Source organism: Protomyctophum parallelum (assembly GCF_964188405.1).
Source record: "Protomyctophum parallelum genome assembly, chromosome: 15".
Taxonomy (NCBI): domain Eukaryota; kingdom Metazoa; phylum Chordata; class Actinopteri; order Myctophiformes; family Myctophidae; genus Protomyctophum; species Protomyctophum parallelum.
In genome coordinates, this window is record NC_139710.1 from 25,728,000 (window position 1) to 25,741,721 (window position 13,722).

The 13,722-nt window shown below is 43.7% G+C and overlaps 1 protein-coding gene across 1 annotated transcript in view; it reads right to left on the reverse strand.

Moving 5' to 3' along the window:
- Positions 1 to 511: 511 nt before the first annotated feature.
- Positions 512 to 13,722, reverse strand: part of trpm6 (transient receptor potential cation channel, subfamily M, member 6) — a 49,095-nt gene continuing 35,884 nt past the window's right edge. Inside the window, exons 31-41 of the mRNA XM_083783695.1 lie at positions 11,059 to 11,147; positions 10,123 to 10,187; positions 9,757 to 9,782; positions 9,561 to 9,611; positions 9,068 to 9,133; positions 8,306 to 8,625; positions 7,275 to 7,357; positions 6,639 to 6,844; positions 5,487 to 5,538; positions 3,857 to 3,978; positions 512 to 1,844 (exon numbers count right to left, since the gene is read on the reverse strand). Of these exons, the coding sequence (XP_083639821.1) occupies positions 1,735 to 1,844; positions 3,857 to 3,978; positions 5,487 to 5,538; positions 6,639 to 6,844; positions 7,275 to 7,357; positions 8,306 to 8,625; positions 9,068 to 9,133; positions 9,561 to 9,611; positions 9,757 to 9,782; positions 10,123 to 10,187; positions 11,059 to 11,147 (1,190 nt within the window). The 3' untranslated portion in view covers positions 512 to 1,734. The remainder of the gene's footprint in view (positions 1,845 to 3,856; positions 3,979 to 5,486; positions 5,539 to 6,638; positions 6,845 to 7,274; positions 7,358 to 8,305; positions 8,626 to 9,067; positions 9,134 to 9,560; positions 9,612 to 9,756; positions 9,783 to 10,122; positions 10,188 to 11,058; positions 11,148 to 13,722) is intronic.

Genomic DNA, 13,722 nt, shown 5'->3' on the forward strand with positions numbered 1-13,722 from the left:
CTCAGGTAGCTAACTCACCTTTGGAAGACTTAAAACGTCCAAACGTCTTGAAGATAATTAACGTATAATTAAACAAACTGTCACATATTTTGTGACTTAATTGGACTTGGCAGTTTTCAACACCGACAAGTTACAACTCCACTCAACTTCCATGAGGTTGAACATACTTTGTTGTATGTTGCAAGTTGTTTACTTCTCACTAATAAGGAAGGATGTGTCAAACCAGACTCCAGAGGAGACCGGAGGGTTTTAAAGAGCCCGCGTGACGCCTGCTGCTTTTAAGAAAGCTGTCTACTGCTGCATTCACAGTAGGGGGCAGTGTTTCACGATTTTACGACAGGAATAAGCCATGTCTATGAAAACAAGCCCAAAAGAAGCGACACAAGCACAAAATACTCAGTTATTTGAAAATAGTCGATCTACAATCTGCTATTTAAAAAAAAACTGCTTTCATTTTATTTTGTGTGGAATATTTGTGAAACATTTTAACAAGAGGGTCTGTGCACACAAACTATAGGGGATTGGGGGTCCATACACAAATATATTAATGCGGAGGTCCTTGACCTGAAAATGTTTGAGAAAGTACTGATGTAGCATATGTTGCAATTTAGGAAACAAGCTGCAATACCCACAACAACATGTACAAGCTACTGTACTTTGATTGATGGAAATATTTATTAACAGTTTGTAGAATTACAGTACATTTCAAGCACAAACTCAATACAAAGACGGTTAACTGTGAGTGGACGACCCAATTAAGCATTACACTTGTTTACAACAGGGTCAGGTACAGCATAACAAGCCAAAGTTGCTTAGAATAAGTAGACATGACAACACTGCTATGGGAGTATTTGACAATCAGGGCCGTAGCCAGACCCCATAAAATACAGGGTGTGTTTACACGCACCCTCAAAGCTGGACATATGCCCCTCAAAAACGAAAAATAAAATCAAGGAAAAGTAATTGCATGAACGCTCTAACCACTTTCACTATCAAACTATCACTATCAAATAAAAACATCACACTCATGTGAAGTGAGCAGTGCCTTTCATCACAATGATGACATCGGATGACGTCAACAACATAATGTCCAACCATATATACCAAACCAAACCGGAGGTCATTTTAACGGACGGGAGCAGGGCGGTAAACGGAACAGCAGCCAGAGCCGGCGACGGTAACGGCAGACGGCATCAATGTTAAAATATTTAATCTTTCACCGTTCCGTGCCGTCCGGCAGGTTTTGCCTGATTCCATGCGAGTGCAACATTAGGAGGGCAAAAATAGTGAAAACAGCCGATCTACAAGCTGTGAGCTTGCCTTGTAATTTTCAGCTATTTTCACTACTTTTAAGTGACACAGGACATTAATGGATGAAAAAAAGATAAACAAGTTGACATATAGATAATAGAGATATGGCACAAGGATTCTTTCTGTCTGAGTGCAATGATATGGGACTGTCTGTACAGTATTTATGAATTATTATTGCACTGAAATGTAAGTCGGAATGGGAACTCTCACGAGGCAATATGTATGCATGCTGGGGTGGGGTGGGGAATAAATAAAATACACAATAAACAGCAAAATAAATACACAGAATAAACACCAATACCAACCTCCAGTTAAAATAATGTTATGTTATATTTTGGGCCTGTAGGCAAAGTATTTTCAAACAATTTGCAAAAGAAACATTGCATAACATTTTTTTAAATCTTCAAATTTCCAAAATGGAGGTCAGTTATGTCTCGCGTCCATCGCCTCTTTCGTCCTTGTCTTCTCATCATGTTCGTCCTCCTCCTCCTCCTGGCTGTGTTGGCTCCTCCTCTCTGCTCCTCCTCTCAGCTCTGACCAGCAGAAACACAGTTTGTCAAACTAATAATGACGTATTGTTATTTATTTGTCTCTGATTTGTGTGCCCTTTCAACATTTTCAAAATAGTGACCCAGGGTGCCCAATGTTAATTTTGACATTTTATTTCTTTGTTATAAAAATCACAAAACAAATGTTTTTTCCTTTTTTTCCCCTTTAAAAAAAAAGACGTCCACAGACATCCTGGGCACCACATAGCGGTAATTCCCAGGACGTCTGTGGACGATTTTTGGGCAAACACTTGAAATGTGGCTTTATCTCCCCCTTGTTTTTTTTTCAAAAGTGTTAAAGCTTAAAAAGTAGTCGATCCACAAAGGTCATATGCTTGTGGATGTTTTGAGCATAGATATAAGAAAATATATAGCTGCAAGCAGCGATAAGTCGGGACCAAGCAAGAAGGCAATTAATTAATCGAAAAAGTAACCAAGAGAGTAACATCTAGGAAAACAATCGATATTTGCATCCCTAAAAACACAACAGTCATAATTACCACTAGAAAGAGACTACACAGTGACAGGGCTGGGAGTAATGAATAATTTGGTTTGATTATGTTGGGATGGGGGAGGGGGAGGGGGAGGGGGGGTGTTCTTGGAGAGGACACAAGAACAGGAAGACGCAAACACAAAAGCACCTTTGAAATATCCAAACGTGTTTGTGTGTGTGCGCGCACGTGCGTGAGAGTGTGCATGCGAGCGTGTGTTTGTTTGTTTTGCGTTGTCCCCCCCCCCCCCCCCCCCGCACACACACACACGCCCCTAACCCTCCAGACTCCAGCACGCCGTCTTCCGAGAGACGTTAATTAATAGCTAATCAAAGCTAATGTCTCGCCGGCAAAAAGAAAACACACACACAAAAAAAAAGAAACACAAACCCACAATATTAATACGTAATCAAAGGATGTGCAGCAGCACACGAACGAACGAACGAATGAACGCACCAGGCAGACCCTCCCCCCCTCCTCCCCCATGCCCCCCCGGGCGCGATTCAAAACACCGCTGTTGTCATAGAAATAAACGAAGCGCTGGCGGCTTAATTAGCACGCCGTTTGTGAGCCGTGTCTTCATTTGAAGTTGATGTGAGGATTCATGTGTGAGCCAACCATGTTCTCCTGAGTGATGACACCGAGGTGACACACTCACACCAGCGTGCGTGCGTGCGTGCGTGCGTGCGTGCGTGCGTGCGTGCGTGCGTGCGTGCGAGAGAGAGAGATAGAAAGTGCACATATACGAATATTCTGTGAATATATTCTTAGTGAATCTCAACTCATGCACACACAGATAGTATGTGTGTACACACACACACACACACAGTATGCATTCTGATCCGGTCAGAGCTTTACGTCATCAGGTGGCCGGAAGAAGCCGTGCACCTCTAAAAGATTCCCCTAGTTTTGGTTTAAATTTGTATAATCCTTTTGTTTCTCTTGGTATAATCATCTTTTGGTATGTTCATCTTTCATTCTAACTCGCAGCGTGACTAGCGCGACTAAAGTAAGTGATTCTCAAAAAGTCTGGTGACGCGATCTTACTACTTTGCTATAATTCCCCCCCCCCCACTGGTGGTGGCAGTGAAGGGTTAACAGCTACAGTTCAAGGAGGAGTTTCTCAGTGATGCAAATCTAGTGAAAGGAAAGTAAACAGTGTGACAGTATAGTTTGGTGGCAGCGCGCACACTCTCTAACTAAAACCTTCTTTCAGCACGTTTACTCACATGCTGAGAACTTATTTATCATCATCCATTAACAGAGAATAATAGTTTACATTCAAATGTGTCTGTGGACTGCATGACCTTGCCCTATTTTCATACTGAAAACAGCGCTTCTGTGCCTAAGATAAGATGTATATTTACGTCCTATGGTCTTCATAGTGGTTTATGACAGATCGCGGTCGTAACGCAACATACATTAGCATTGAGGGCCGGTGCGTGCGTGTGTGCGTACGTGCGTGCGTGCGTGCGTGCGTGCGTCGCGTGGCGTGCATGTTCTTACCCGTGAGGCCCAGTCTGTGGCAGCAGGAGTTGCAGGAGTGTTTGTTGAGGAATGCACTAATGGCTGTGTGTCCCAGGTTGTCAGGGCCGAACAGCATCTCTACACCGCCACTGCTACTGCTGCTAGTGATGATGGAGAGACACCACTGTGACATGTAACCACATTAACCCATTTTGGACTGAGGTCGATTAAAAAAAAGGCTTCTAAATCCTAAAAAGAAATCTGAAAAACCCATGTTTATGTCAGTGGTGCTCAACCTTTTGCATGTCAAGGAACCCCAGAATAATCTCTATTGGGCCACGGGCCCCCATCTCAAAATATGTAGTTCCAGGGACCCCCCAGAAGCAAATATTTTAGTTAAAAATGTTCGCTCTGAAATATATATTCAATGATTTGCGCCACATTTTAACGATTTTTCTAAAACGGCAGACCTACAGTACAAGCTACAGTACAAAATAGCAGATCTACAAGCTCGTAGATCTGCTATTTTTCAATAGCTAAATCATAACAATGTTTAAAACACCAAAAGGTGTTCACGCCCAAAATGGATTAAATCCTCTATGTAGTTCTCAAACGTCTTTGTGGAAAGCAACCACAAATTGAAATGTATTTGGCCGCGGACCCCTCATCATGTCCCCGGTACCACCAGAAGAGAATATTCTAAAATATTCAAGTTTTTTCAAATACTTTCAGAGCAGATGTACAAGCTCGTATGCTGTATCTGCATTGTTTAAATAGCCATGGTAACACATTTTTCTGGGGACCCCCTGGAACCCCTCCAAGGCCCCCTCGGGCAGAACCAATGCTTTGTACTTAGTAAACTGGACATGAGTTGGTTCAGTACTTGGACCGCTTTTTTCCCTCTACACCAAATGTCTTTTCCACTAGATCAAGCTTGTATAGGCTAGATACAGTAGCTCGCTTGTAGATGTAGGCCTACTGTATGCACAAATGTCACTCACTAGACTATGTTCTCTATGATTTTAGTTCATTTTAGTTGCTTTTATGTACGGGGGTTTGGAAGGTCCCTGATACAGTAGTAGGGGATGCAGTTTGCCTAAAAGCAGATATATTCATCGCCAAACCATAATAAATGCATTGCTTCATCATTATGTTTTGCAGATTTTGTATTCATTAAAACATATTTGAATCCATTTTGTTCTGACTGAACTAAAATGTTTTTTTGTTGTACAATTTTAGGTAACGTTATTATTTTGTAAGTTTTATTGAATGCAGCACTATGGAACTTTCCTGTTCTACCCCAGATTTGAACCCAGTTTCCTGCTTAAGTGCTGACATTATTACCATTGCCTGGCTGGGGATAAATTGAATCTTGACCATTGTGTCAGATCCTTTGTCTAGTCAGACGAGTGTGTGTCCAGTGGAAACCTCGTATGAATCTGATCTCAGGTCAGAATGGGCTAGGTGAGAACACAATCTAAATGACTCAATAGAAGAGCACAGAGACAAAATAACCGCCCCAATTGTATACGTTAAGATTGCATTATCATGCTCTAACATACAGATTGGACAAAATTACATTACCCACACAAAACCGTTACATAGTGAGGCTTAAACTATTATTCATAATAAACCCGTACAGTACAATAGGTCAGAGAGGGATTCAAACCTTTGGTCTTCTGCCCTGATGACGGACGGGTCAGTTAGCTCCGCCCCCACTCCTGTCAACAACATAATGAAATAATCATAATTGATCCCGTCGGTATATCACATGACTGTACATACAGTATGTTCCTGTCAGGTATGAATTAATGAATTAATTTATTTGGTGATAAAAAAAAGAAGTTCACATCAGGTCTTCCACAACATAGGCTACATCATCATATCCCCTGGCATATGTCTACCGCACGCACGCACGCACGCACTACAGTATATGTGAGAGGGAGGATGACTGATTTAAGCAGTCACACCTGGCCTGAGTCAAACTAGAACTGGACTCAGAGCTGGGTGTGGCTGCGCACCTGTTGTGCATGGACTTGATCAAGGCACAACAGGTTCAATCAGTCATCTCCACAAACACTCAGGAGAGAGCCTCTGTCCGGACAGTAGAGAGCCATCTGCTCTCCTGTGTAAAGTATTATTATTTTTTAACTATTTTTCATCCCACGATTTTGTAACCCATTTTTCACCCCTGTGTCAATCATCTAATGTGATTCTGGGCTCTACACACCCTCCACCAACCTAGTCCCCATATATGGGGGGGACATGGGGAGAGTAACGGACTTGAACTCATGCTTCCTTCATGCCTGAGTGTCCAAGTTGCTCCTTTACACCTGACAGGGGGGAGTTTCCCTGGTTGGACGTAGCGCGTGGAAGGAACACGTTATTCCAACCAGTTCCTTTCCCCTCCATCAGGCGCCCCGGCTGGCCAGGGGGAGGCAGTTTAGTGACCAGGATTACTGCATGTTTTTTGTGAGGGTACCTACCCTAGGGGACACGGGGAGAACATGCAAACTCCACACAGAAAGACCATTTCGCCAACCCCGCCTTCGGGTATGGGCACTGATGACGCGGAGGAGGAAACACACCGCCAGCATCCACAGCGTCCCGAGCGGGAATCAAACCCAGGACCTTCTAGCTGTGAGGCGACAGCACTACCAACTGTGCCACCGTGCCCCTTGTGTAAAGTATTATTGTGATGCTTTCAAATGGTTATGCCCTGGCTTAAGCGGAATAAAACAGCCTACTTGAGAACAACTGCCTGTGTCGTGTCCTTCCGTGCCCTGGGTTGTGACCCACTTGGTCACACATATACAAACACCTTGTATGTCCAGCACCAGTAGCTCTCTGCAGGAGTACTCATAGGTCCAGTGAGAGAAGGCCAGCAGCGTTTCCTCCAGTGAGCAGCAGGGGGCGATCTCCTCTCCCGTGTTGTTGTTGTACTTCCTGAAGTCCCCTTCCATGTCCCTCTCGATGGTCAGCCAGTGGCCGTCTGCGTGCCACAGGACCAGAGCGACGTCCAGGAACCTGGAGGACGCACGCACGCATGCACGCACACGCACATTGACATTTTAGGATGTCGATTTTATGAATGCCATTGCAGTTTTTAAACCCTGCCTAATCCTACAAGCCATAATTTGGGGTGCCACGTTGTGAGCTTGTAGATGGGCTGTTCGCACTAGTTTTGGTCCCGGGCAACGTCTAATATCTCTTTTGGGTCACAGGCTAACACGTTTGGGGAACCACTGGTATAGAGGGTGGCTAAACTGAATTGATGTTGATAAAAACGTACTTATTCTTGATGGCTATTTCTATGTATTTGATTTACAGTATATTGATGTATTACCATGTGTTGTTCTTGCATACTGTAAATCGCTCTGGATTAAGAGCATCTGCTAAATGCCTAAATTGTAATACACGTACACGCACGCACGCACGCACGCACGCACGCACCCACCTTGGGGCATGGTGTATGTCCTCAGGCTTGAGCTGGTTGAAGACCTGCATCATCCTCTGAGCAGCTCTCTGCTGCTGGATCTCCTTTAGAGACGACACATACAGTACAATGCATTAAGGTACACGACGTGCAACACAGTTCATTAAACTACACATACAGTACAACACAGTGCATTCATTAAATCCCTGCTACTCAGACCTTTTCAAGTGTGTATGACGTATAAGTGTAAATGTGTAATTGACTGAACACCCCCATCTGAAAATATTCTGTGCCAGCGGGACCTCAATACAACATGAACGTATAGCTGATCTACAGGCTCACAGTGCATTGTATTCAAAGGTTGTGAGCCTGTAGATCGGCTATCTTCAAATAGCTGATTATAGGGAGATTTGATGTACAAGGAAAAAGGAGCACATCAAGTACAGTGCCACTGTGTGTGTGTGTGTGTGTGTGTGTGTGTGTGTGTGTGTGTGTGTGTGTGTGTGTGTGTGTGTGTGTGTGTGTGTGTGTGTGTGTGTGTGTGTGTGTGTGTGTGTGTGTGTGTGTGTGTGTGTACATACTAAGTGTATAGGGTCTATTTTGTGAAGTATTTGAAATTAATTAGAATCGTTTTACACAAATAATCTCTTCTGGCGGTCCCAGGCACTAACATACTCTACTACAGAATGGTTAAAATAATGTTTTATTCAGATAAATATATCTCTCTCGAGATATTGATACAGATATGCACAGTATATAATCTGTATAGACAGAAAGATACAGTACAGTATATCATACAGTAGGCCTATGTGCATAGACACTTTATTTCATCTCTGTCGGGTGGAAATATCTCATGTCCAAAACGTTACGTTTTGAGCTTGCAGAGCTGCTACTTTTGATGCCTTTGTGTGACGCTGTAGTATGATCAAGTAGAGGCGCCAATTTACGAAAAAACTAACGATTATTCCTGCAAGGCGTGTATGTTTGTTTGTGTGTGTGTGTGTGTGTGTGTGTGTGTGTGTGTGTGTGTGTGTGTGTGTGCGTGTTTTCACCCTCAGGCAGAGCTGCAGGGCCGCGCTGCCGTGGAAGTGCCTCTGCCAGGCGCGGACCACCTCCGGCCGGAAGGCCTTGGCCACGTAGACCAGGCCCGGCCGCAGCACCTCTCCCTCGGCCCAGGTGCACAGCACCCGGCTGCCTCGTCGCAGGCCCCCGTCCATGGAGCCCTCCTCCTCGCCGGGGAGGGGCCGCAGCAGGGCCGACAGGCCCCGCGGCGACCACCACGACGCCGACGCCGTGGGCCCGCCGCCGGCGCCGGGGTCACAGGGGACCGCTGCCTCTTCCAGGGTGTACACGCTCACCTCCTCCCCTCCTCCTGCCGAGACATACATTAAATGTATATAGGGCATATCAGTGGCAGCCATTTTGTGGTGCCACGGATAGAAAACACATTCGTTTTTCCCAATTGAGGTTTCTGAAAATATGTATAACAACAGTTGTTTTCAGCCTGGAACCAAGCCATCCAGGCTTGTGTATATGATTGTAATCCCTATGGGAAAAATGAATGGGCGTTCTATCTGTGACGCCACAAAGTGGTGGCCACCACCGCTATGTTATTTAATTGGCATGTTAGACAGACATCTTGTTTAGAAACCAACAGCAAATGCCTGGGTAGATACCAAGGCTAAGACGGATGGAAGGTGCCATATGGGGGTCATTGTGTATACATGGTATGTATCCTAGTTTCTTTGAGGCACATTTTGTACTCTCTGCACTCTCTACGCATGTGATCATCAAGACCAACAGGAGGAGCTCACCCAGCAATGACACGGGGGTGAAGGGGATGGTATGAGCCAGCCTCATCAGATTGTTTCTCTCCATGGCTGTCACGCGCACGCACACGCACACGCACACGCACACACGCACACACACACACACACACAGAGAAATAAATACACAATGGATTAAAATACATTTGTCATGCTCTAGTATAGGGCTGCAACTATCGCATATTTTCGTAGAGATTACTCTTTGTACCTCGGTCTATTTTTTTTAAATAAAGAGGAAAAGATTACGTGAAAAAATATGGGTTTGTCGACTAAATCTGTCGACTAAATCTGTCTGATTAACCACGCTTTTATACTTTGTTGTACGATCATGTTGTGCAAAATTAGCACTCAACGCTCAGTCAGCAGGACATCGTGGCACTGCGCTGTGAAATGGGAGTAAGACAGTGTGGTTACAAAGTACTTCACAGCAATATTATATAATGCAACGCTAAAGACAGAAAACGGGTAACCAGGTAAATACCTGAATAGTGAGGGTACAGATCATCTGTGGAGGCGAACGAGGAGCTCTTGGCTAAAACAGAGGCGACGAGAGGAGATTCACATTATGTACCCGATAACCCCATGATGAACCAATCAACTGGATTTAAAAAAAAATTGCATCATATATTTAGAAGGGTAATGTTTGAGCTGTTTTGACATAGCCTACTGTACAGTACCTTCTGGGACCATGCCACTCTGCAATCTGCAAGAACGCAAGGAAGAGGTTTTGTCATTTATATGGTCAGTAGAACTTCAATAGAAGTAGAACTTCAATTCCCAGAATTCAGTTTCGGGGGGAAAAAAATACAAAAAGTACAGCTTCCGTGGATTTACCGTTACACAGTATGACTTTATTTACATTAAAACTCAACATTTAATTGTGTTTTAAGAAAGATAATTTAAGTCTTCTTCAAGACATAAATCTGTGCTGTAGTCTGTGACAGAGAGATGGAAATACACTTAGACAGTCAGAGAGACAAACATACAAGGACCTATGGCTGAAAGACAGACAGACAGACAGACAGACAGACAGACAGACTTACGAGGACCTACGACTGGGCGACCTGGCCCAACTGCTCCATGCTGATTGGCTGGGGCTCCAGGAGTCCTGTACGCCCAGGAGGTGGAAGAAAATGAGGGAAAATAAAATGTATAAAACCTTTAATGATATAACGTCGGGCAGAAACATCTTATCTCCATGTTTTAACGTTTCAACGCTAATGTCCTACTTGATCTATATACTACAGTGTCACACAAATCAAAAGTATAGCAGATCTGCAAGCTGGAAGCGTGGCGCGAAGCAACACAATTCGAGCTTGTAGATCTGCTACCTTTGAACAGTTTCAGAGGTTTCTGCCCGACAGATAAGTGTTGAAGATGCAGCGTATCACTGAAGCTTCACAGAATCATTCATAATCAGTAACATGAGATTCAGCTCCGTATATTGGAGCAATCATATTTAACCACTTCATTTCCCCTCAGAAATGGGAAGTTCAGGGTGAGAAGTTCAGTTACACGAGAGAGACTCGGAGTAGAACCGCTGCTCCTTCGCCTGGAAAGGAGCCAGCTTAGGTGGTTCGGGCATCTAGTTAGGATGCCTCTCGGCCTATAGGGAGGTCCTCGACGCATGTCGAGGACGCACGTCCCACTGGGAGGAGACCCCCCGGGGGCAGACCAAGGCGCAGTTGGAGGAAATACATTGACCAACTGGCCTTGGAACGTCTCGGGATCCCCCCAGGAGGAAGTCACCAATGTTGCTAGAGAGGGGAGTCTGGTGCACTCTGGTGGAGCTGTTGCCCCCGGCGACCCGACTACAGATAAGCGGTTGAAGATGGATGGATGGATTTTCCCTCAGAGCTCTAGATCCCTCCTGTTTTTACTCTACGTGAAAATATCTTCACCGAAAGTAGCCGATCTACACGTGTGTAGATCGACTATTTTCACCAAATGTCCGCCCCCTAGAATAGTGTGTCTCTCACCACATCGAGGTCCTGCTCCTGGATCTTCACTGTTTTCTTGTATAGGTTGCTCCGCCTGCCGCCCAGGAAGTCAGACGACTTGGACCATTCTATACAGAACAATAACAAAATGTACACGTCACATTACGTTCTGCACAAACGACACCATGTGGAGCGTTTACAAACTGTATAACGTACAATTCATTCTACGAGCTGTTACACGTCACATTACATTCATTCTACTGTACAAACTGCCACATAGTCACATAATCATTCAGGTACAGGGAAGTTCAGAGGAAAGACGATCCCTGCCTCCGCACCCATCTCCTAGCTGGTGTGCATATGTCTTTGTGGTTTTATATACTAGACGGTGCCTGGCTGTATAGAGCGTCGCAGTCCCTCCCCCTTTCAGAACAACGAGTGGCCCAGGAAATCAATCCCAATGCATTTTTCACATAGGCATTTCTTATTTTTTTTATTTAAAGACCTTTTAAGCGTCGTACGAAGCCAACTCTTGTCGTGACAAATCATGACAACAAACACAATTTTCCGGGCCAAACAAAGAATTAGAAATTAGAAAGGAAAAAACGGCAGTTTACAACCCTTTTTTTCTTTGTAATTATTTGTTTGGTCCAATATATTGTGTGTGTTGTCATGATTTGTCACGACAAGAGTTGGCTTCGTACAACGCTTAAAAGGTCTTAAAAATAAATAATAAAAAAAATGCATTGGGATTGGGAATGCACTTCCCATTGCAGTCAGAACTGCAGCATCACTCCCAATCTTCCGCCGTAGCCTGAAAACCCACCTTTTCAGACTCCATCATGGCCCATAGCACTTACCCTACCCCCTTAGATAGCATTTATGTTGCCTTAGATAGCATTTGATACAGACTTATAGCATGTTATGTAGACAGCACTATAATTGTATTGTATTTAGTCATAGCACGCCATAGTACATATGTATAGCATAGTAGTAAATATGTATAGTTTATATGTATATATAGTATTATATGTATAGTGTATGTATAGTTTCATTATATGTATGTATAGTTTCATTATATAGATATTCCACTGTTACTTTCTTAGCTTACGCATGTTTCATGATAAATGCTTTTATGTGATGTATTCCCATGCTTTTGTTCTTGCTTAAATGTAAGTCGCTCTGGATTAAGAGCGTCTGCTAAATGCCTAAATTGTAAATTGTAAATTGTAAATTGGATTCATTTCCTGGGCCACTCATTGTTCTGAAAGGGGGAGGGACTGCGACGCTCTATAGAGAACCAAGTCGGTAAGGTAACGATGGAAGTTGGAGATCCATGCCCATGCCCGTTGTACCTGTGTCGTCAGAGTAGTCTACCTGTTCCACCCATCTGTCTGTGTCCCTTTTATGCCCATATATGAAGATTTCTGTCTCTGTGTCCCTTTATGCCTTTATATGGAGTTCTGTGTCAGGCATGCCAAAATATGAATTGTTGTGACGTCTGCAAAGGCCACTAGGGGTGATCATGTCGTATGTACGTATGTACGTACACACTGACACTTGGTGCATTTATAGATATAGAAAAATCATCATACATCATCTCATTCCAGCCAATCTCAATGTGCGTCCTCACTTTTGTCTTCAATATTTGTGTTTACGTAATGTTTGTGTTTACACAAACACTCAAAAATGGCCATTCATTTTCAAATGGCATTTAATGTTTGTGAAAAGCTTTGTGTTTACACACACCCATAGGGTCTGTTTTGCAGATGCATACTGTACATACATAAGCAACGTTGCCGTCAGGCAGAAAGAAACCTCTTATATCCATATTCTAACTTTTTGTGTATTTCCTGAATTAAAGGGATAGGTTCATCCAAAACATTTCCTAACAATTGCTCACCCCGTGAAGACTTGTTTCGTCATAATCCGACCTAAACCGATACAGTGTCGTGCTGTACAGGCGTATTTTGACACTACTTTTCACTCTATGGGAGGAAACTGATTATGAGATAAAAAAATCACACCTGTGTGAACCGAGTAGTGCAACTCCCCCCTCTCCCCTCCTCTCTCTCTCTCTCTCTCTCTCTCTCTCTCATTAGCAGGCAACAGTCTCTCTCTCTCTCTGTTTCTGCATGGCACAACAGCGCCCCTACTGGTACTCATTAACGTCACATACATACATAGGTTCACCACACGGACATTGCTGTTCTTTGGAGTGGTTGCACCATCGAGCTCCTACAATACTTTTCAAAGTGAAATACAACACTGGAAAGTGTTTAACATTGGTGGAAATGATCACAGAAAAACGATACGCACCACACTGCTGTATGAGGGACATCCTCTGCACGGATCTTTTAATAGTCTGAGGAGAACGTTTAGTGATCGTTTCTTACATCATGTACTTTTTGTTTTAGGAAGTTCTTTATCTCCGTTGGCATACACGGTATTTCAATGAGGAAGCTGCGATGGTGGCTGTCAGTTCTTCTTTATGTTTCTGGTTTGTCTCTATGTTAGTCTATAGAAACAGTATATTATTGTACATTCTATATGATGGAGACTCATGGAGATTCATTTTACCTTTGGACATCAATATAGTTACGTTGTTCTTGTTCGTTTAGCCTCTGTGGAATGGATTCATCTATAGGTCACAGAAGTATTGTTTCTATTGAAAATCCCCTAGGGAATTCTGTCGGGTGGTGA